Source organism: Penicillium daleae (assembly GCF_028827525.1).
Source record: "Penicillium daleae strain IBT 16125 chromosome Unknown utg000002l_segment0_segment0, whole genome shotgun sequence".
Classification (NCBI taxonomy): domain Eukaryota; kingdom Fungi; phylum Ascomycota; class Eurotiomycetes; order Eurotiales; family Aspergillaceae; genus Penicillium; species Penicillium daleae.
Genome location: NW_026623150.1, coordinates 7311103 through 7333722, shown reverse-complemented (window position 1 = coordinate 7333722; position 22620 = coordinate 7311103). Strand labels below are relative to the sequence as shown.

The following is a 22620-nucleotide window of genomic DNA, read 5'->3' as shown; positions in this document are numbered from 1 at the left end:
AACTTTAATACCTAAGTGTGATGATTTTCGAAGGTGGGGCGAGGTTGAATTTTGGTTATTTTCTGTGACCTCGAGAGCCTAGCAATAACCCGCAATGGCCCAATGATAACCCGCAAGAACGCGCAAGAACCCCTCTTGTCTTAGTCCTGGATGTCGTCGTAAGTAGTTTGTTTTCATTTCTCCAGCGGCTAGCGAGATTAGAATAAATACTTATGATTGGTCCGTCGGTTTCTGTCATCTACCGACCAAAACTGTAAAGGGCAGTATACTTGACAAGGGTCCATCAACTAGGTAAGAAGAAGCAGATGTGGTTGAAGAGGGAACAGTAGGGTCAGATTCAGGACAAGACTGATTCTTGAGGAACCCTCAAGAATCCGTCACGCAGTGCTCTATTTATCATACGGTTTCGCAGAAGAATCCTCCAAGTCCCGTCAGGTCCTTCCATCATTGATTTGAAATCAAATACGAGAACAACACATCAGCTGAAGGATCAACACAAGGCATATGCATCTGGATGCATCTCGTATCACAAAAAAGGGGGACTACAAGGTGATGTGGTCGAGCATATCACATTCATAGTCGTAGAAGACCTGTAACTCCCTATAGGCCATTTCCTTAGTTATTTGTGAGGGCGCCGCGTAACAAAAACTGGAGACAAGACTGATTCTCAGCTGGAGGGACTATTCCTTATAATTGTTATAAACATTAGACTAGCTTCGTTGAATCAATTCTGCTATAGCCCTTTTTATACTAGGTTAGAAAGCTAAAACAAATAGAATTACTATATTATAATGTGGATTACAGGCAAATGGGGTCGTACGGTTTGGTCCGAAAACTTTACTATCTTACATAATAGCAGAAATATATTTCTCCAATATCATTTGCGATAATATTCAGTCCTTCAACACCAACCTTACAACCGTGTCAACCTATATGGAAGTAGTAAAAATTAGAAATTTTTCGAAGATTCAATAGGTCAATCCTGGGATACTATCCCATGACACAGAATTTCGAAATAGAATCTAATAGATTCAGATGAAAATCTGAGTTTGAACCAAAACGATGAAAGAAACCATGTAACATAACCTAAGTTAAATTAATCTGATGATTCAGCTAAAGTATGTATGCCAAGACCTCGGTTTTATGATGCAAAAATGGGGTTTTTGCGGGAACCCGACCCGAACCCGCACGCGGGTTCGGGTTGGGGTGGGGTCGAAGATCTCGACCCCTTATGGAACTCGCCAATGGGAGGGCGCCTGAAGTAGAATTGAGTCACGTGGTGCGCATGTGTTCTCATGCGTGTATCACGTGATTTGACCAAAAATTAGTCATCGACCACTCAAACCAGTCACGTGTTATGAGAGTCCCATCTCCGATTAGAAAATTGATCGAGTAATCACCACGTGACCTGTCCGATAAGCCCACCGCAATCGGCATAGGGCGGGGCCACTCATTTTTTTCAGAAAAAGTTGACGGAGTCATCGCGGGGAATCCTTTGTTCAAGTCATACTTGAGTGGCATCACAGCCCTTCCTCCTCCTTTGTTTCAAGGGAGGCTTGGTTTTAATTGACTTCACCTCTGTCCATCGATTCTCCTACGATGGCTTCCACCGACTCCTTTCTTGCCATCCCCGGCTCGGTGGCGTTCTCTCGTTCGCGGGGACATGCCATCGCGGAGAGCATGGGTGTTAAAGATGTCCGCGCTCAATGGATTCACTATGTGCATACTTCCCAGCCATTGGACCAATCTCAGCGTGCGGTCCTCGAGCAATTGCTCACGTATGGCGACATTACCGACATCCCTCCTTCCTTCACCTCCAATGACGGTCAATTCGATACCTTCTACGTCTTCCCACGAACCGGAACTATCTCACCTTGGAGCTCTCAAGCTACCGGTATTGCCCAAGTCTGCGGCCTGCGTCAGTCTGTCAAGCGTATTGAGCGGGGTATGATGGTCTCATGCCTCCGCAAGGAAGGAGAGGACTATAAGGATGGCTACCTGGATCTTCTTCACGATCGCATGACTCAGATTATTGGCAAGGACGAGCCCGATCTGAAGCTCATGTTCTCTGAGCATGACCGTCTTCCTCTAAAGACAGTCTCCCTTCAAGGAGGTGACAAGTCTCCTAAGGAAGTTCTCCAGGAGGCGAACAAGGAATTGGGTCTTGCTTTGGATGAGTCGGAGATCGACTACTTGGCTGAGGCATATGGCCCCAACGGCGCCATTGCTCGTGATCCTACCGATGTTGAGCTTTTCATGTTTGCCCAGGTAAACTCGGAGCACTGCCGTCACAAGCAATTCAATGCCTCATGGGTGATTGATGGCAAGCCCATGCCCAACAGCCTTTTTGCCATGATCCGCAACACACACAAGAAGCACCCTGAATACACTGTTAGTGCTTACAGCGACAATGCTGCTGTACTTGAAGGTGGCCCTGCTGCATTCTGGGCCCCCGACCCTACCACTGGGGAGTGGACCCATACCAAAGAAGTCGTTCACTTCCTGGCCAAGGTCGAGACTCACAACCACCCCACTGCTGTCTCCCCTTACCCCGGTGCCGCCACTGGCTCCGGCGGTGAGATCCGTGATGAGGGTGCAGTTGGTCGCGGTTCCCGCCCCAAGGCCGGTCTGTCCGGTTACTGTGTCTCCGATCTCTTGATTCCCGGCCTGCGACAGCCCTGGGAGCTCGAGGTTGGTAAGCCGAACCACATTGCGAGCAGCTTGGACATCATGCTGGAAGCCCCGATTGGCAGTGCTGCTTACAACAACGAATTTGGTCGTCCTTGCACTGGTGGTTATTTCCGCACCCTTCTCACTGAGATTGACGTTGGCAACGGCCAGAAGGAAATTCGTGGATATCACAAGCCCATCATGATTGCTGGTGGTGTTGGCACTGTTCGCCCCCAGCACGCTCTAAAGAACCCCGACGTGGTCAAGCCTGGCTCTTATCTCGTCGTACTTGGTGGCCCAGCCATGTTGATCGGTCTTGGTGGTGGTGCTGCTTCTAGTATCACCTCTGGCGAGGGATCCGCTGATCTTGATTTCGCCAGTGTCCAGAGAGGCAATGCTGAAGTTCAGCGCAGAGCTCAAGAGGTCATCAATGCCTGTGTTTCCATGGGCAATGACAACCCCATAAAGTTCATTCACGACGTGGGTGCCGGTGGTCTCTCCAACGCCCTTCCTGAGCTGATCCACGATTCCGGCCTGGGAGCCAAGTTCGAGCTGCGCGAGGTGGACAGCGCTGACCGCAGTATGAGCCCCATGCAAATCTGGTGCTGCGAAGCACAGGAGCGATACGTCCTGGCTGTTGGCGAGGACAGCATCAACAAGTTCACCGCTATTGCTCAGCGTGAACGATGTGGCTTCTCGGTGGTCGGTCGAGGTGGCGGTACCTCCGAGGAGGAGAAACGACTCATTCTTCTTGACCGCGAGTCCAAGGACTATCCTTCCCCTATCGATCTCCCCCTCTCCGTCCTGTTCGGCAAGCCGCCACGCATGACCCGCACTGTCGACTCGCGCAAGCTGACTTTGCCTGCTGTCGACTCCAGCCTCACCAAGTATCTCCCTTCGCTCTCGTCGAAGGTGGAGCTGGTCAGCGAGGCCGTCAACCGCGTCTTGTCTCTTCCGGCCGTTGGCTCGAAATCTTTCCTGATCACCATTGGCGACCGTACTGTTGGTGGTCTTACTGCTCGTGACCAGATGGTCGGAAAGTGGCAGACCCCCGTCTCCGACGTCTCCGTAACCGCTACCTCTCTGCTTCAGGGCGTCAAAACTGGTGAGGCTATGGCCATGGGTGAGAAGCCTCTTTTGGCCCTTATTTCTCCAGGTGCTTCGGCTCGTATGGCTGTCGCCGAGTCTCTCATGAACATCGCTGCTTCTGACCTTGTCGACCGCCTTACCCGTGTCAAGCTATCAGCCAACTGGATGTCTGCTAGCAGCCACCCTGGTGAGGGTGCTGCAATCTATGAGGCTGTTGAGGCTATTGGTCTTGACCTGTGCCCCAAGCTTGGTATCAGCATTCCTGTTGGTAAGGACTCCATGTCCATGAAGATGAAGTGGAAGGACGAGGCCACCAACGAGGCCAAGGAGGTCACCGCACCCATGTCGTGTGTTATCTCGGCCTTCGCCCCAGTTGGTGACTATCGCAAGACCTGGACCCCCGCTCTCCGCAGTCTGGAGGATGTCGGTGAGACTGTTCTTATGTTTGTCGACCTATCCTTCGGTCGCAAGACCCTCGGTGGCTCCGCTCTTGCTCAGGTCTTCAACGAGGTCGGCACCGAGTGCCCCGATGTCCATGACGTCGAGATCCTCCGTGACTTCTTCGACGCTACTCAGCAGCTGCAGGAGGCTGGTATTGTCCTGGCCTACCACGACCGTTCCGATGGTGGTCTTTTGACTACCCTCGCCGAGATGATGTTCGCTGGTCGCTGCGGTGTGGAGATCATGCTCGACAACATCTGCTCCTCTTTCCAGACCCAGGACGTTGTTGAGACCCTCTTCAACGAGGAGCTGGGTGCTGTCTTCCAGGTCCGCAAGGAGCACGAAATCCAGTTCCGCTCTTGCTTCGCCACTTGCGGTCCTCCTCCTGGCCTGATTCACAAGATCGGTCGTGTCTCGGAGAAGCAGAAGCAAAACCTGACCATCTATCACAAGGCCTCCCTGGTCTACCGCGAGCCTCGCTCCAACCTCCAGCAGACCTGGTCCAAAACCTCTTACCACATGCAGAAAATGCGTGACAACCCCGAGTGTGCAGACCAGGAGTTCAAGAACATCCTCGACGATACTAACCCCGGTCTGTCGTGGAACCCTACTTTCGACCCCAAGGACCGCGGCCTGCCCATCATGACCAGCCTGTCCCAGTACTCTCCTTTCACCAACAAGCCCCGTGTTGCCATTCTGCGTGAGCAGGGTGTGAACAGCCAAGCTGAGATGGCTTTCGCCTTCAACACCGCCGGCTTCTCCGCTGTTGATGTTCACATGACCGACATCATCTCCGGTCGTGTCTCGCTGGCCAGCTTCGCCGGTCTCGCCGCCTGCGGTGGTTTCTCCTACGGTGATGTCTTGGGTGCCGGTCAGGGCTGGGCCAAGTCCGTCTTGCTGCACGACAACACCCGCAAGGAGTTCCAGGCCTTCTTCGAGCGCCCCGATACCTTTGCTCTTGGTGTCTGCAACGGTTGCCAGTTCCTGTCGCGTGTCAAGGAACTCATCCCCGGTGCTCGTAACTGGCCCAGCTTTGAGCGCAACACCAGCGAGCAGTACGAGGGCCGTGTCGCCATGGTTCGCATCTCGGACTCCGATCCCTCGCGCCCCAGCGTCTTCTTCCACGGCATGGACGGCTCATCCTTCCCCATCGCTGTTGCCCACGGCGAAGGTCGTGCCTCGTTCGCCGGTACTCCCGGCCAAACTGCTGCCGACTTTGTCCGTGAGGGTCTCGCTCCTGTTCGCTACGTCGACAACGCCACCCTCAAGCCGACCATGCGCTACCCTTTCAACCCCAACGGCAGTCCCGAGGGTATCGCCGGTGTGCGCAGTCCCGACGGCCGTGTCTTGGCCATCATGCCTCACCCTGAGCGTACCGTCATGAACGGCATTGCCAGCTACCTGCCTCCCAACGCCGAGGAGTGGGGTGAGATCGGTCCTTGGGGCCGCATCTTCTTCAGCGCCAGACGCTGGGTTGGTTAAACGTTCGGGTTACCCGATCTTAGGGGCTTTTTGTTCAATTTTCTTTTGTTTATATTTTCCTATCTTTTGGTCTGGTTCTATGGAATGGTAAGGGTTTGAAGCTAAAACTAGTGCGTTAAAAAGCATTTACGAAACTGAAAGATTGTCATGGCTTCAGAGCCAGTGTCAGTGCTTTTATGAGATATTAGATATACCAAAATCAAAGCAAATATTCAAGTTTATTTAAAGCTCATAGGTTCTCCAAATTTTAGTTATGGTAGATAGATCATAAGGGTATCAAAAAATCGTCAAGAACATTATCCCCATCCAGCGGATGCAACCAGTCTCTGAAGCTAACCCCCCTCGCCCCAATGCCCAGCTCGCAGTCAGCCTTTCCTCCATTCCAAACGCTCCGCCAGAATATTCCAGCTAGGCAAACCATCAGCGCGAGCAACTCCTTTTAGCCCATCTGCCACAAAGCTAATCAAGTGGTCAAACTGACGCTTCACATTTCGCATCTGGAGCTCATACGGCGAATCACGGAATGAAATGGTCAATGTGTGCTCATGCTCGAATTCATTTTCTTGGTCCGAGCCCGAGTCCGAGTCATCTTCGTCACTCCGCTTTCGCCGTAGTGTTTTCAACATGCTGGCATCGCCTTGATCAAACATTCCTTCTTCGGCTGCATGGACGGTCTGTAGATCTGCAAAGTTGATCGAAAGATCCAGGAGGTTGATGATAGCCTCGTATATTGGAGAGAGATTGTCGGATAGGAGACATTGATTCTCCAACGAGGAGATGTAGGAGTCGTGTGCGGCGACCATGGCGTCCACATCCTCAGCGTCGGCTAGGGCCTGGTGTAAGGATTGATTTGCGGTTGATATGACTAGGTAGGTAAGGTGTGCGTAGAGGGTATCGAGAAACCAGAGTAAATTGTGATGGAGAGAGTGTACCAGAGTTCCGTCTTGGACGTCTGCTGCAACAACACGTCCATCTCGCAAGCGCTGCTTGACAAGGGCATACTTTGCGCGACGAATTTGCATGAGGAAGGTCGAGACTCGTTGGTAAGTGTGGATAGCGTCCTGCGGGACGATGTTTGCAACGGGCCATGGAAGTACATAATCGATCGAGATGGTTTCGAGAATTTTGACGGTTCTGGTAAGGTTTTGAGGATCACGAGAGGAAGAGCCATCCGATCGTACGACCAGTCTTGACAAGTCCATACTAGGCATTGCGCTAAAAGCAGATCTTGTCACCTCGGTAAGGAGGAATTTGTCATCCCAGGATCGGCCACGGTCCATTAGCTCGAAGATTTTGGCGTCTATCATGCCGAGAATGCTCAGGTCCTGGGCGAGATAGGCATGCTGCAGTGCGTCAAACGATGCCCAAAGACCACACTGTTCGTCGAGTTCGGTTCTCAGAAGGCCCGCACTGGCCGAGTTGTTGAGATCTACCAAACGGTCGAATGCAGACTCGACTAGTGCAGAAAACGGAAGAGCCGCATATGTCGATTCGGAACGAACATCGTCAAATATCGTTTCTGCTTTTGCGGCAGACTCTGAACGGTCTGGAAGCGCATTCAAGTGGCGCAAGAATACCATGCTCTTACCAGTAGTAAACACTTTGTAGAGACTGGGTTCCAAGAATTGGGGGATATTCTGTCGACCAAAGCCCTCATCAATCTCGTACCAGTCATGCCACAGGTTCCGCAGATCACCATTGTCGCTTTTCAGTTTGACGAAAAAGGCAGTGTCAAGGGGATCGACTTGCCCAGATTCCATCCAGAGTTGAATTGAGCCTGTATAAGTTTTGAAGCACAAGAAGAATAAGATTGAGAGTGCTCTTGAGGTCTCTTCGTCTCCCAGAGCTTCTGTCATGCACACCAAGTTGTAAAGCAGGTCGAGACAACGCATTGGTTGGTCTGCGGAGTGCTCCAACTTTGAGACTAGGTCGGATAGAAGAAGCAATTGATGAGATGACTGACGAACATCGTCACTCAGTTGAAGAAGACTGACTATAGATCCAGCAGATAGATAGTTGCATTGGATGTTGGAGAGAAATCCATCAAACTCTCGCAGACGGTCTTCGATGCCCCGGCAGAACGTCTGCATGTAGGCGATGGATTGCGGGGATTCGGCGAATCGCCTTAGAGCATCAATCTTTGCGCCGGTCTCGGTGAATAGCTTCAACAGCGATAAAAGAGCAGTATTGGACGAGTGTGCAAGCGTGTAGCTGCGGTCCACCTCGATGTCATTATCGAGACGCCAGAAGATCGACGTCGGTAAGCCTTGCAGCATAAAGATTGCTTCTCTTGCTAGTTGCAATTCTGTGATGGGACAGGACGCTTCTTCTTTTCCTCGAGAAATCTTTGGTCTATTCTCGGGTTTCCAGAATTGGGCCTTCTCCATAGAGGCTATGAGCTCTTCATCTTCGCCCGAGACAAACACCTCGCCCGGGATCACATATTCCTGTTCTGGTGCAGGGGGCGTTCGAGGTGGTCCCCGGGTAAGAGATACCTCGCTGGTAACAGAAACAAAGTCATCATCTGAAGAGCCGGGGCCAAAGTCAACTTCTTCCCAGATGTCTTCGTTGCTAAAGGCGGCCCCTCGGGGATCGAGGTCAGCCCATGACAGCGGCTGCTCAGCGACCGGACTTGCTTCGAAGGGCGACGCCCATTGATCGATTTTGGCTAGCTGGGCCGGACGATCTGAGAGTTGTACCAGCAAGCTCAGGATCTCCGGGTGCCATGCATTTGAGTAACCCTGTAGCTCAGCCAGGCGACTACGGAGAGTTGCTGCCAGGTCGTCTCGATTCAAGACCTGGAATTTCTCCTCCAGTCCCTCTAGTTGGCGTGCCACGGCGAATTGATTAATCCGTCCATGGGTTCCGGGGCGCAGTGCAGCTTCTACGCGGCGCTTAAGGATCTGAACGCGCGGAGAGTCCTAGACAACGCGGTCAATACTTGTGTAACAACCACAACCAAGAGCGGGTTTTGGTACCTTTTGCTCAGGGTCAATTTTGGCAACTGTGGTGATGAGCTTATCTATCAGTGAGCCCAAGGCCACCAGTGCCATGGCGAGCGTCAATGGCTGGTCTAATGTATCTGATCCGATATGATCGACGCGGTCTGTCTTAGAATATCCAGACTCCAATGACGGGGGAAGCCAACTGGACGCGCGGTGGTGCGGGCGCTAATCCTCAAGGGGCAAAGGCGGCGCGGGCTGAAGTGAAGGCGCTTCTGGCCCTTCTGAACAACTTTGCCCCCTTTCACTTCAATCTCCTCTTCAACAGCACAACATGGCGATCGCACGTCCGATTCGCATGCTGGGTGCAGCATGCATTCTACTCACTCTTTTCCTGGTCTTCCAGCTCCACCAAAGCTCTGACAAGACCTCCTCCAAGTTGGTCCACGGCATGAGCCGGGATCCCCTACTAGATCGTTCGTTGCCACTCCCGCAATTCTTCAAGATTCAAGATCAGTCCCCCTCCTCGTAAGCGCAACATACTGACGCAGTTAACAGCCACCGGAGAACCAGCCGGTGAACTATGGCGCGCCGAAGATCACGATTACTCCCCCGAGAGCGAAAAGTCCGCCCGCACCAATGCCGCCCTCATCTCCCTCGTCCGTAACGAGGAACTCTACGAGTTGATCAGTACGATGCGCGATCTCGAGCGCACCTGGAACAACAAGTTCAACTATCCCTATATCTTTTTCAATGACAAACCCTTCTCCGAGGAGTTTAAGCAGAAGACGCAGGCCGTCACCAAGGCCAAGATTCAATATGGTACGGTTGCCCAGGTTTGCTTAATCACGAGATCACAATCTCACGATGGGTCATTCTCGACTCACGAGGAGAAAAGAAGGGAATGTACAATGCTAACAATCGTGTGTACTGCAGAGTTGGTCCCCAAGGAACACTGGGATATGCCCAGCTGGATCAACGAGGATCTCTTCCTCGAGTCCGCTAAGATCCTAGAGGAGGAAAACATCCAATACGCCTCCAAGCTTTCCTACCACCAAATGTGCCGCTGGAACAGCGGCATGTTTTACAAGCACCCCGCCCTCGAGAAGTACCGCTACTACTGGCGCATCGAGCCCAAGGTCCAATTCTTCTGTAACGTCGACTATGACGTCTTCCGCTACATGGAGGATAACAACAAGACCTATGGTTTCACCATCAACCTGTACGACGCCCCGCAGACGATCAAGACCCTTTGGCCCGAGACCCGCAAGTTCCTGGCGGCGAACCCGTCGTATCTGAGTGAGAACAACATGTGGGAGTGGATTACGGACGACCAGGCCCGTCCCGAGCATAACCAGGGCGCCAATGGCTACTCTACCTGCCACTTCTGGTCCAACTTTGAGATTGGTGACCTGGACTTCTTCCGGGGTGAGAAGTACGAATCGTACTTCCAGCACCTGGATCGTGCCGGTGGCTTCTTCTACGAGCGCTGGGGTGATGCGCCGGTCCACTCGCTCGGTGTTGGTCTCTTCGCGAACGCCGCGGACGTGCACTGGTAAGTTTAATCCCAATTCTCCCGGCGTCGCTATACCATCGAACTCTTGTCTTACTCACCATTCCTTCCTAGGTTCCGCGACATCGGATACAACCACATCCCCTACTATAACTGCCCCAACTCGCCCAAGTGTTCTGGCTGCACGCCCGGTCAATTCTACTCTGGCGCAGACTTCCTCGCCAAGGAAGACTGTCGGCCAACGTACTTCAAGTACGTCGGCACCCACTAGATTGATAGACCGTGGCAGAGCATCCATATCCTCGTGCTGCTATTTTATGAAAAACCTCGACTCCCCCCTCCCTTTTGCATCACCTTTCCTGCATACCCGATGAAGTATATTCCCGACCCTTTCGATGTGACTTGGTACCTGGCGTTTGAGCGGACTCATACCTATTGATGATATTTCTGTGGTCTTCTTTTCTTCCTTTTCGGGGGATCGTCCCCATTTCTACAAAATACGTTCCTGGCCGTGGGGCTTGTCTTCGATAAAATGAGCTTTGGCGGGTCTGGTCTTCTCTGTACCTATATTTGATTGCACATGGCCAAATGTCTTGGTTGTTTTATTTTACTTTCAATTTTACCATATTTCTCTACCGTGTCTTGCTAGATTTGGCCTACATTATATGATATTGTATGAAGAAATTTTGCCTCAAAAATAGAACATACAAAACAAAGCATTCAAGGTCCATACTCTTCTCACCGCAGCCAACAGGAGGACTCAGCAAAAAGATTGCATGTCCAATCGTTATGTGGAGATATCATACTGTACTTGCCGCGTAAGCAGCCGGGAACCGGAGATGGAAGATAAATTAAGCACCAGTCAAGGCACCACAGAACCTTTTCCAAACAACAGCAACACTAGCAACACAAGAGATCTCTAAAATATGTATACAGCTTTCTCTTCTACCCGATCTGAGCACCCTGGCCAGACAGGAGACTGCGCGAATCGACCAATAGGTGTCCGACATGAGGGTTGGGGTGGTGGGTAAACAACTGAAGGAGAGAGAGAAAATTGACGTGAGGTGGGAAAATGAGGTAGGGGAAGAACAACATGAGCGACGCTAATTTACTCCTCCTGGGGGTACAGCTCTTCCCGGAGAGCAACGCCCAGCTCCTGGCGCAGACCCTCGAGCTGCTCGAGGTATTGCTTGTACTGCTCCTGGTTCTCGACCTTGGCCTTGATGCCTGTATATGACGTATTAGTGATTGGTCTCAATTGACATGTTGACATCTGGTGGATTTGCGCATACCCTCGAAGACACGGACGGCAGTGGGGAAGTCGTTGACACGGCGGGCAGCCTTCAGGGCAGCGCTGAGGACCTCAACGGAGGGGACGAGATCGTAGGCGAAGCAGTTGTTCAGGTTACGCTAGAGAAGAAGTGACGGGTTAGCTGTGTTTCCATTTGGATAGGTGAATGTGAGGCTGAATTGAGAGTCGAATGATATTTGATATCGCATGAGGAGGGGGGCCCTCCGTCATCTCCCGGGACATGACCCAAAGCAGGCGGATCTTACCTGGAGCTCGAAGACATCCTGGACACCGTCGAATTCCTTCTCGAATCTGCAATTGACATACACAGTCAGCATATCCAGTTCCCCCAAGACCTCTGAAAGCACCAATGCAGGACCCGGCCAGCGCCTAGCAGCGCAAAGCCCCGTCCTTCATTCATTCCCCCCTCATCCCTCGGTTCCCGCCAAAGGCCAATGGGTCGCAAGATTGATCGTACCTGGCAGAGAACTCCTCATAGGTCTCATCCTCGTGGCCAGAGCGGAGCATACGGCTGCTACCGAAGTTGGCAGTGCGGGCAGCAGCCAGAGTGACTGGGGTCTGCACCCGGGAGCGGACGATCGGAGCTCGGACGAAGCTGGCAGGGCGGACGGCGCGCGTCGCGATGCGGAAGATAGACAGAGACGACATGTCGGGAGCGGAGGTGCTGGACCGAGTCAATGGACGAGTGGTGGAGAAGAGAGTGGATTGGAGACGGGGGAAGGGAGGAGGACGAAGAGAGTCGTGTTGGCTGCGGCTGGATTTTGCGGGTGGTGTGGTATTGGCGGCCTGAGGCAGGAAGAAAAGGTTTAGTCACGGGGCGGTTTGGATTGTTGGGTTTGTGATTGGTTGAGAGGGTCCCGTCATCCCGAGAGTGGTCATCAAGGATGAGAGCAGTTAACGAGTTAGTTATATAGAACGAATGTAGGAGATGATAAATGACTAAATAAACAGGGTCTAATTCAATTGCTATAGACTATTCAATTTGTGCGCTAATTAGGTCGGGGCAATATTGGAGTGCTCTGAAATGGGTGTATCGGTTTTGGCAGTGTACTCGGAATCTGTTATCCTCGACTGAGCTGGGCGCAGATATACATGTAGTGCCGGTACGGCTATACCTCACTACCTTACGGAGTACATTCAGAATTTCCCTCTAGATATGAATTGGCAAGTACTACATCAAAGTATAGCTATAGAAAGTACCCAATCCAATCGGTACCTGTCTATTGTTGCCGAGATTGGAGATCAATGACTGCGGTCGCTATGACTTGCAGCCTTAGGCATCAGATTCCCGACCTACAGTATGTAATTGGATGGTTTTCCGATGGAGCCTAGATGTGAATAATTGCAGCCTGTACGGAGTAGTAGATCCATCGCATTTGAACGAATACTACCTATTCCCGTCCGATGTTTGGTCCGATAGAATGGATTTTCATCGGTAACAGTTGTACAGCATGGTCGTACCAGTAACATGTCACTTGTCTGCCCTTTCAAGAGTGGCCTTTAAACCCCCGAGGCAGGCCAAAAAGACCAAATTGCTGTATGTAACAACATATGGGGGTGGCTGATCCGGCTTTCGATAGACCGACACTCAACTAAGGAAAGCTAGCCAGTCTGGGCATGACTGGTGGAGATCAATCTCAAGACTATGAAGTATGCCACCCTGGATCGTCTCTAGTGCAGCCCCCGTTCATTGTTCAGCGAGGACGAGGGTAGTACAGTACAGCCTCGGCCTCTCGATTGTTGCTGGTGGGTGGAACACTCTGCAATAGGAGTATGATTAATGTAGCATCATCACTGTGAACCGGTGGATTTTCAACTCGATCTTGACACACTTTACTCTCCGTAAAGGAGTGGAATCTTTTGCTGAGATTGCAAATTTAGTCGCGACCAACCTGGTATTCCCTTCAAGTAGCCACTCTCACAAATAGGCTCAGGGCTGAAGCGGCCATGCTGTACTTACTTCTCGTTGGTCCTTGGGCGGCTAGCGAGGCATTGGTTATGTGCAGAGCATGTGAAAGTTTTTTTTTGCAAAGGCTGAAAACTGATTCTCCAACAACGATCACCTCGAATATTTCGGAAAAAAAAAAAAAAAAAATTAGAACTCAATAGATTAGACCATAGCAAATCTGATTCTTTTAAATATACACCCATTGAACCTGATCGTCAATCATGAAAATCATTTCTAGGGACCTAAACCCTCCGGAGTCTTCGGCAGGTGGATGTTTCCCCCTTTTAATGGCTGCGCTAGTCCCGATCGGGCGCTCCACGGACGCGCCGGACGCAAAAAGTTACGCTGTTCTCTCGCTCCCTCCCTTTTCCCTTCTCCTTCAATCGTCAGTCCTTCCATTCTTTATCCCTCTTCTCTTGGCTCTGTGCCTGTTCTGCATCCTGCGACTCGTGGCCTGAGATTCGTGTCTTCTGCCCTTTGGCATTTCTTCTTCTTTCTCTGCTTCACGCGACCTTAGTTGCTCCTCCCGGGCTTGTTTCGGATACCCTTGCCTCCTCCACCAGACACAATGGCCGACTTCCTTCAGAAAGTGCCCATCCCGACCCTGGACCGGCCTTTTGGCGTCCACCTATGGCCCATCTTCGACAAGGCCTATGAGCAGGTCATGGGCTACCCTGCCAGCGAGTTCAACTTCGTCGCGGGCTCGACCCCTATGTCCACATTCAAGGAGACCGCGACCATGCTGGTCACCTACTACATCATCATCTTCGGTGGCCGTGAGGTCATGAAGAACTTCCCCGCCTTCAAGCTGAACACTCTGTTCATGATTCACAACTTCCTTTTGACCGCTATCAGCGCCATCCTCCTGGCACTGTTTGTTGAGCAGCTCCTGCCCACCATTGTCCGCCACGGTGTCTTCTACTCAATTTGTGACCACCGCGGTGGATGGACTCAGCCTCTGATCATCCTGTACTACGTAAGTGTCGCATCGAGATGCGCAAAACGATCGAAGAATTGGCGCGACTAACTGCTTTCTCCATGCATAGCTGAACTACATCAACAAATACATCGAGCTCCTGGACACCGTCTTCCTTGTCCTCAAGAAGAAGCCCTTGACCTTCCTCCACACCTACCACCACGGTGCTACTGCCCTGCTTTGCTACACTCAGTTGATTGGACTGACTGCTGTGCAATGGGTGCCCATCACCATCAACCTGTTGGTCCACGTTGTCATGTACTGGTACTACTTCCAGAGTGCCCGTGGTATCCGCATCTGGTGGAAGAAGTATATTACCATGCTGCAGATCGTGCAGTTCGTCATTGACCTTGGTAAGCTTTGGAAACAATGAGCTTTGTACACGACAATAAGGCTAATTTTCGCCACTTCTAGGTTTCATCTACTTCGCCTCTTACAGCTACTTCTCCTCCGTCTACTTCCCCTGGGCTCCCAACATGGGCCAGTGCGCCGGTGAGGAGTTCGCTGCCTTCGCTGGTATTGGCATCATCACCTCCTATCTGCTGCTGTTCATCTCCTTCTACATTGCTACCTACAACAAGGCTGCCAAGGTCGGCCGCCCTCGCAGCAACACCGGCAGGAAGTCCCTCATCGACATGAAGAACTTTGAGGTTCCCTCTCCCGCCGGCACCCACCCCAATGGCAGCGCCCATGCCTCCAACGGTTCTGCCAGCTCTACTGGCCGCTCCAACGGCCCCGTCACTCGCTCCCGCAAGGCTTAAACGAGCTCTCGCGCTGGAAGGGAAGCATCCAATGTGCTCCCGAAGTACGCGTATGAGTGAGATTGTGGAGTCGTGTATGAGGATGAGTTTCATCCAGAATTTTGAAGTCTTGTCAGACGAATGAAAACGTTCCTCTCACACATGACGAGTTTTCGAATAAAATTCCTCGAACATATTTGCAACTTGAAGAGGAAGAGCAAGCAAAGAGGAGAAAAGCAGAAATGGCGTGGTTGCTTGCTGGTGATTCAATTTATACTTGTTTTAATGAATGACCTTTTCATGAGGCTAGGCCTGATGGTTTAGGGCCCGGGTTTGTGGAGTCGCATTGGCGATGCCAGCAGCGGATGAAGGGTATTTCCCCCTTTCATCCTTGGCTTTTTTTCATTTCATCTGGGAAGAGAGAATGTCGGACAGTCCCTGTTCCTGGCTGTATTCTATAATGTCCTTTCTTTTTTCTTCTTCTGTTCATGTTTGTCATTATCACCCGTGCAGTCTGCTGGCGGCAGGCCTTTGCAATTGCTTTCTTCCGTTCTGATGTGTCATTAAAGTACTTATAGATGCTAGGTTCACATATCATGCTAGATGTAATCTGTTATGCGAGTCAGTTTTTGGTGTAGAACCCGTTGTAATTAGTATTTTCCAGCGAGAGGCAATGGCCTCGTTCATAAGTGCAAAAAAGCAAGGACAAGCTCGTTGCATGGCTCTAGTCAGTTTGATATGAGGGAAAGCTCTTACCACAGTCGACTTGCATGCAATTTCATCCCCTGCAGCTACTATCAGGAGCTTCGACCCCAGATGCTCGACACGTCAAATCCAGCACTTTTCAACGCACGTCGGATGGAAAGCAATTGACCCGATCTGGCAAGAGGAATAGCACTCGCGTCTTCTCGGAGAGATGTTCATCCAACAGCACCACAACAAACAGGCCGACGTTGAGGGGACAACCAGGTGTGCTGTTCATGCTCGAATGTGCAGCATCACACTGGTGGATCCCGAGGCCATGCAGGTACTAACTGTGGCCGTCGATCTGTGCAGATACATGGCTTGTGTAACGGGGCACGACCAACGCCGCAGAACTGACAGGTCGTGAGATGGCAAGTCACCGAGGTCGATCGTTATTAACCGGGGCCCTAGCCTGGACAGTATGTACTACATAGAGAAGAGCGCAGAGTTAGGTGAAAGGTCTTGCATGACAGAAATTCATTCTGAACGTAGTTCGCGGTACATACCTCCGTATTTGCGAGATGACTGGTGGCTTGGTTCGAGAGGAGATCATTACCTGGCGAACGGCGTGAACAATAATGATTGCGTGTCCTGCCACTGGAAGCTGGGAGCTGTGGACCTGACCTGACAATGTGGAGAGTAGATTGCAGCATTGACAGGTCGATCCCTAGATCCCTTCCCACCAGCCATCTGGCATTGCGTAAAAGGTGGCTGGGAGAAGTTCAATAATCCACCTCCAAGGCCAACAATTATCGCCCGCAGTCAGTCAATAGTCAATAAACTGCCAGGCACCAAGTAGCTGTACGAGGCTGGTTCTTGACGACTTACCACCCACTGCTCATCCAGAGGCTGGACGAACGCCTTGCGCGTCGTACAAGCCATGCCATCGAAAGAACAGGAGTTCAGAGTTCACATGCAGGCCCTAGAGCATCCCCAGCAAAAGCAGAGATAACCCGGAAAACAATCAAACCAAGGAGAAAAGAAAATCACCAGCATGCCAGGTGCAAGCGAATTGCCAAGTGAACGACGTAGAAGCGTGGCGCCTGGCGTGGTCCAAATGCCCGGCGCAAACCTCTTTCTATACCAACCGGCCGAATTTCAAAAGAAGGCCGATAAAAAAACATGGTCAGCGAGGCAGCGTCTCGCCGTGATTCTGTCCGCATCCTTTCTATCTGGAACAGCACGCTTATCTATTCACGGAGCTTGGTTGCTAATTAATACCGGCCGGAAATACGCCAGATCAACTGGACTGTATGGGCTTGATGACCGGTGTTTGAGTGGAAGTGCGTTGAACTAGAGACTACGGTAGAACTCCCATCACCCCATGCCTTTCGAGCCAACTTGGCGAGCCAAGATAAGCCACGAATCATGAAGTGGGGAACCACGCCGCTGTCAGAAGCAGAACTTGGGCATCTAGTTCCTTGTTGGAACTTGTTGGGGGTGGTGTGTTTCGACCGTCGAGTTTAGGTAAGTTAGTTCGTGGACTTTATCAAGCCACTATGGGCACTATGTCCTAAGCAGACAAGACATGATCCGTAGACGTTTCAACCGTTCTGACCAGAGTGTTAACAAGTTCCCAATTCCAGCAATGAGAATAGGATTCGTATTAGCACCGGAGTTCCTTGCCTGAAGTGGGTATCTGCAACGGGGGAATGGTGTAAAAATGGCTTGGTCATGGCGTCGAGCGTTGAACGGCGTTGCGATTATCGTCTGCTGGATTGGTATAGGTGCAGGTGATAGATGTCATGGGCGTGGGCTACTATTCCTTTTTTATGTACTTCGACATCCGTCCTCGGTGCTGGGTGCCTATAAATAAAATAAAACGATAGCGCCGAAGCGCCGACTCGCAGAGGAGTGGCCGGAGCTTGGACCGAGTGGGCGATCCTTTGGGGAGGGAGAATTCGCCGATTCGTAGTGATCGTCGCATGTAAGGGAGGATGGGGGTCTTGGCTGGTTTATCGAGGTGGTGGGAGGGTTATCAGGATATTATTGACTTCTGGAGGCAGGTACAAGCGTACAGTACTGTGGTATACTTGAACTGTGCATCAGAATGGATGCAAGTGCATCCATAGTCATGTTCTGCGAAAGGAGGAGCATTCCTCTCCCCAGGTATACTCCTGTTCTAACTGTATTTGATACTCCTTCTCCCTTGAGTATTCCATAGTTCCTCCTACTTTCTGGCTAAAGACAAGCGAATGCTCCCTGTAGGAGAGCAGTGATCAACCCTGTCATCCTATAATCCAATCCACGTTGGATGATTCTAGAGTATACTTTGTAAGGGCGATTGCAGGCTAATCATCCTTTACCCCTGATGTGCCTTCTGCATTTCACAATGCACTAAGCTCCACTTAGTCATGTATACAGTAAGATAATTGCCCTTCAATCCATATCTTGATCCATTTTAGGGTTCAGGATCTAAGGGGGAGGGGGTCGGAGCATCATCCAGTTCACGTTGCCAGTCGTTCAACCAGTTGACCTCGCCAACTTTCCTCCTGCCTCCTCTTCCCCCTGGCATCATCCCCAGCAACGCTAAACCCAACACTCACCCTCACAAAGACCGCGCGTTGTGCATAAATTTTAGTGTGATTTCTCGGCATCAAGATACCGAGCTCCACTCACGACCGATCGACACTGGTTTCGAGGTCAGACAAGGGCCCCAAGTGTTCGTGGTAGCGTGTTTGAGTTATACCCACGCCCCACCTTTCTGGAGCGGCGGCTAACTTGGCAATACTCTAGAGAATGCCCGAATGGACCGAAAGGCACTAACTGACCAACGACGGCGTCACGACTGACTACATACTCCATGATGGTTATTCCCAACGAACCATCGTGTCTCTCCACCACGGGCGCTTCGTTTCGAACCTCGATGGCCAGTGGGACTTTTTCTGCGCTAAACGACGCCGCCGTCTTCATCCGGACGAAATATTGACCCCGTCGGTTCTACGCGAGCAAGAGCTGAAGTAATGGACCTCGCACTGTGTACAAGCATCCCACCCTGAGCGGCACGATCCCCGGCGCAATGCTTCAATCTCCCAGTTCGTACGCTGCATGTAACAGTCGGTGAAACCTCCGGATTATTCCTCCTCTGCTGATTTCCCCTTGAACCGTGCATGGAGCCCATCCAATCTAGCTGCCGCCGCCAGTCCCTGCGGCGAGTGGACACCATGGCCAATCTCCATCCACACCAGCTGCAGTCCCAGCGTTAGGCGCATGGGCCACAGCCAACGACAGCTCACGTTGATCTATCAGATTTTTTCCGGCGTTACAGGCTTACAGCATCCACGCTTTAGCTTTCTACTCCCAGCGTGGCGCGCCCGCCACGACGTGCGGGAGAGTGCGCGTCGCCGAATGGTGAAACGACCCTCGCTCGTCCTGGCTGTCCCTGGTGGTTCCGAATGCAAGGGTGAACTCCAGCACACTGCTTTTTACCGATCCTGGGATGATTCCGCTAGTTGGAAGCCTCCAACCAATCCAGGGCCTGATTACACGTCGGTCCTGCAGATGTACTGCTAGCCATTACTGTACATACTTCTCGAGGAAGAAGAAAAGAAGGAGAAAAATGCCCGCGCCCCCTCCACCTTCCAAAAAAATCAAAAATAAAATAAACGGACGCAATGATTGATTATGCTAGGCACTAAGCAGTACTTTGCCAGCCCCGACTTATCTTTTTGGCACACGTGGACAGGGATTACTTACACCGTCCCTTGGGCCCTAAAAAAAGCCCTTCCCCTCTTCTTGCTCACTACTGTTCTCTGTAACCAAGACTCCAAGTGGATTCTTGACAGGGTGGGACCTTTTCAACATTTCTTCATACTTCCTGTTCCTGGCGACCTTGACAGGAACCGAGGGCGGTTCCCCTGTTCATCATTCTAGTGCCTGCTCAACCCTGGACGGGGTCCACTTGATATTAAAGACCTGACCCTTGGCCGGTTACAGGAGTAAGAACTGGTTCTGCTTTCCCAGTCCTCTACTCGTGGGCTGCTTTTGACACTGCCCAAGGAAACTGTCTGGTTTACGTTCATCTAACCTTGATAAAGGAGTCCTGTCACATTTTCTGTCGCTACTTGCTTGTTCTGTTCCTTCGTTGCAGGCTGGTTTCTCCTCTTAACCCTGATCTGATCTATTCATTCGCTTCTTACAACCTTCTGCCCTGTCTGGAACAGTGTGATCTTTTTGCACGAGCCATACTGTGATCGAACCCTGGGGTTGATCAATTCTCCCCAACATGTACGAGCCTACCACCGCGCTGTCTTTGCACCGCTTGAGCCGGCAAAGTCTCCATAAGCGCTATGAATCAGATGAAGAAGATGTCTCCGAATCAGATGCTGGCGGTCACGACTTTGTTCCATCCCCGACAGGCTCCCAGCGAGCCGGGGCCTTTGACTCTGATATCAGTGCCGACGAGAACTCCCATGTTGACCCGGATTCGGACCGGGAGGATGAGCTGCTGGCACCGTATCGAGAAGCCAAGCGGCAACGTCCCGTCTCCATGGACACTGTGAAACGAAGCAGCGATGTCAGTTTCGTGGAAGATGCATACGTCTTCGACCCTGAAGAGGACATAGTGCTGGAACTGCCTTCACTAGACAGTCCTGCTCCGCTTGCATCGAGTCTCTTCCTGCAGCCCGCCATCTATGTCTCGCCTAACACTCCCCCGACTACCAATATTCGGTCTCGCTCATCCTCTCCATCGTCTATCTTCTCAGTGGAGAACGCTGAGATCCAGATTGCCAAGAAGATCACTTTGATGGAACCGTCAACCCGGCCGACGTTGGTCTTCATCAACTCTCTAGGCTCACGCTCGAAGAACGCTAGATCTCGACCTAGCCGGTCTCGCACACGGGGAAACCCTCGAGACCGCGAGTCTCGTATATTCGATGGAAGATTCGAAAACGGGCTCGAGGTTCCACGGCTGGCCGGGATGAAGACTTCAGCATCAAAGGACACGGAGCACCCCGAGTCAAGCTCGGATGAATCGACGAGCACGACGCCCGCAATGCCCCCTACAGACGACGACACGCCCCGTCCTCTCCAAAGCGCGAATATCAACTGCGTCTCCGAGATCCCAGTGGTCCCGTTTTTCCCTCCATCACCACACATCAGGCCGCAATCAATGTACCGCCCTCGCCCACGCACCTCTGGCGCAGAAAAGCCCATCCCAGCCATGCCCAACGCACGACCACGCCGTCCCACAGAACCAGGCCCAGGCCGCCGTCCAGCCTCCATCCGCAGCAACAGCAACAGCAGCGTCCCCTCCTACGCCTCCCGCCCAACCTCCCCCTTCTCATCAGACCTGGGTTACATCCCAGATCACTACAGTGAGGCGGGATCCCTCCTCTCCCGCACCTCCAGCCCCGTCTCCTTCGCCTCCTCCCCACCACCCTCCTACCAGCCCCAATCCCAGCCCCTCAAACGCGGCCACACCCCCTCAAAGCACAGCGTCTCCAACATCCTCGCCCAACGATCCCCAATGATGCGCCGCATGACCCGCGAACACTCCGCCACTTCCAGCATCGCCTCCACCAGCAGCATGAGCAATAGCTCGACGGTTCACATCTCAGTATCGGGAACCCAGACCCCCTTGATGGCGGTCAACTATGATTCCCATGTGGTCCGGAAACCGAGCCAACGCCGCCATGCGCGGCATAATAGTGCTGCTCCTGGCGGACGCAAGTTTATGGGATTGAAGTTGGGGAAAAAGTCTTTTACGAAGGCATAATTTCTACTTTTTGATTAACTATTTTTTCTTATTTGGGGTACGAGGTATCTCTAATTCGGTAATGTCTTTTTTTATGGGTGGATGTTGTGTCTTTTCTCTTGCAACGGAGGCTTTTTTTCGTTTTTCTACCTCATGCTTGATTTTCATATTCTTTTCGTTCGGTGGTTATATCCGGTGGCCATCTGATTCATTTTCTATTTTTGTTCCGGATGTTTATTGCTCTCCCGATTGGTTCAGGTTCATGGCGTTGGTGTTTTCCCTTTCTTCTGCTTTCTACTTCTACTCTCGAGCCCAGTGGTGATGGCTCCTGATTGGACTCAATACTGGATCAAACACCGGAAAACACCGTCACTCAAAGTCCCGGCTGGATAATGTCTATCTAATTGAACCTTCTCTACGGTTTCTGGGCTGTGTTCCGGTGGATCCTCGTTGCGGAGCCGAATCCATGGATACATCGTCCCTTGTTTTTGATTATTTTGGCTGGTTTTTGTGTCGAGTTGCTTGGAAGGGTTACCTGATTTTCGTTGGGATGAATGCGAGAGAGCGTGAACTACCGGGTTTAGCCAACTCACGCGGCGTTGCTTGAATGCGCCTGATACTTTGGGACAGACGGTGTTGTGTTTGGTGGGATTTGGATTGGTTCTCTAGTTAGGCTACTGTACCTCGAATGAATCGGTCTCACCTATTTTGAATATGTGCCCACTACATACATAGCCATGTCTTGCGGTGGCTTCTTAATGCCGAGACTAATGAGGAAAAGGACACTCTTCTCATACAACTCTACGTAGTCATGTCCTGCGGTGGCTACTTTAATGCCGAGACTAGAAACACAGGCGAAGGCGTTCGTTCACACGATGTTCCGTTATAGGTAGGTATACACGAATCTCAAGTACAATAAATCCATTCAAACTGAGCGTGAGCGCCCTCGGCTCATTCTAGAATCTAGAGATCTAGAAACGCACCGTAGTTAACGCATGGTATAATGCAGTATGTAATCACAAGTGACAACACTGGCCATCACTACATGGCACAGAACGAGAGAAA

At 51.6% G+C, this 22620-nt stretch overlaps 6 protein-coding genes across 6 annotated transcripts; 4 read left to right on the top strand and 2 right to left on the bottom strand.

Moving 5' to 3' along the window:
• Window positions 1-1599: 1599 nt before the first annotated feature.
• On the top strand, window positions 1600-5682 carry N7458_003506 (phosphoribosylformylglycinamidine synthase; the record flags this gene model as incomplete). Its single annotated transcript, XM_056906889.1, has 1 exon — window positions 1600-5682. The coding sequence occupies one exon, from the start codon at window positions 1600-1602 to the stop codon at window positions 5680-5682; it is 4083 nt and encodes a 1360-aa protein (XP_056770996.1).
• A 365-nt stretch (window positions 5683-6047) lies between these two features.
• N7458_003505 (uncharacterized protein) lies at window positions 6048-8735 on the bottom strand (the record flags this gene model as incomplete). Its single annotated transcript, XM_056906888.1, has 2 exons — window positions 6048-8603; window positions 8661-8735. The coding sequence occupies 2 exons, from the start codon at window positions 8733-8735 to the stop codon at window positions 6048-6050; spliced, it is 2631 nt and encodes an 876-aa protein (XP_056770995.1).
• Window positions 8736-8958: 223 nt separating this feature from the next.
• On the top strand, window positions 8959-10408 carry N7458_003504 (glycosyltransferase family 15 protein; the record flags this gene model as incomplete). The annotated part of the gene is made up of 4 exons (XM_056906887.1): window positions 8959-9100; window positions 9183-9446; window positions 9561-10179; window positions 10252-10408. 4 exons carry the CDS (start codon window positions 8959-8961, stop codon window positions 10406-10408), a joined length of 1182 nt encoding a protein of 393 aa, XP_056770994.1.
• An 803-nt stretch (window positions 10409-11211) lies between these two features.
• On the bottom strand, window positions 11212-12097 carry N7458_003503 (cytochrome c oxidase subunit VI; the record flags this gene model as incomplete). Its single annotated transcript, XM_056906886.1, has 4 exons — window positions 11212-11364; window positions 11430-11547; window positions 11695-11740; window positions 11907-12097. 4 exons carry the CDS (start codon window positions 12095-12097, stop codon window positions 11246-11248), a joined length of 474 nt encoding a protein of 157 aa, XP_056770993.1. The 3' UTR covers window positions 11212-11245.
• Window positions 12098-13965: 1868 nt separating this feature from the next.
• N7458_003502 (elongation of very long chain fatty acids protein) lies at window positions 13966-15134 on the top strand (the record flags this gene model as incomplete). Its single annotated transcript, XM_056906885.1, has 3 exons — window positions 13966-14373; window positions 14444-14726; window positions 14788-15134. 3 exons carry the CDS (start codon window positions 13966-13968, stop codon window positions 15132-15134), a joined length of 1038 nt encoding a protein of 345 aa, XP_056770992.1.
• Window positions 15135-20082: 4948 nt separating this feature from the next.
• Window positions 20083-21576, top strand: N7458_003501 (uncharacterized protein; the record flags this gene model as incomplete). The annotated part of the gene is made up of 1 exon (XM_056906884.1): window positions 20083-21576. One exon carries the CDS (start codon window positions 20083-20085, stop codon window positions 21574-21576), a length of 1494 nt encoding a protein of 497 aa, XP_056770991.1.
• Between the last annotated feature and the right edge of the window lie 1044 nt (window positions 21577-22620).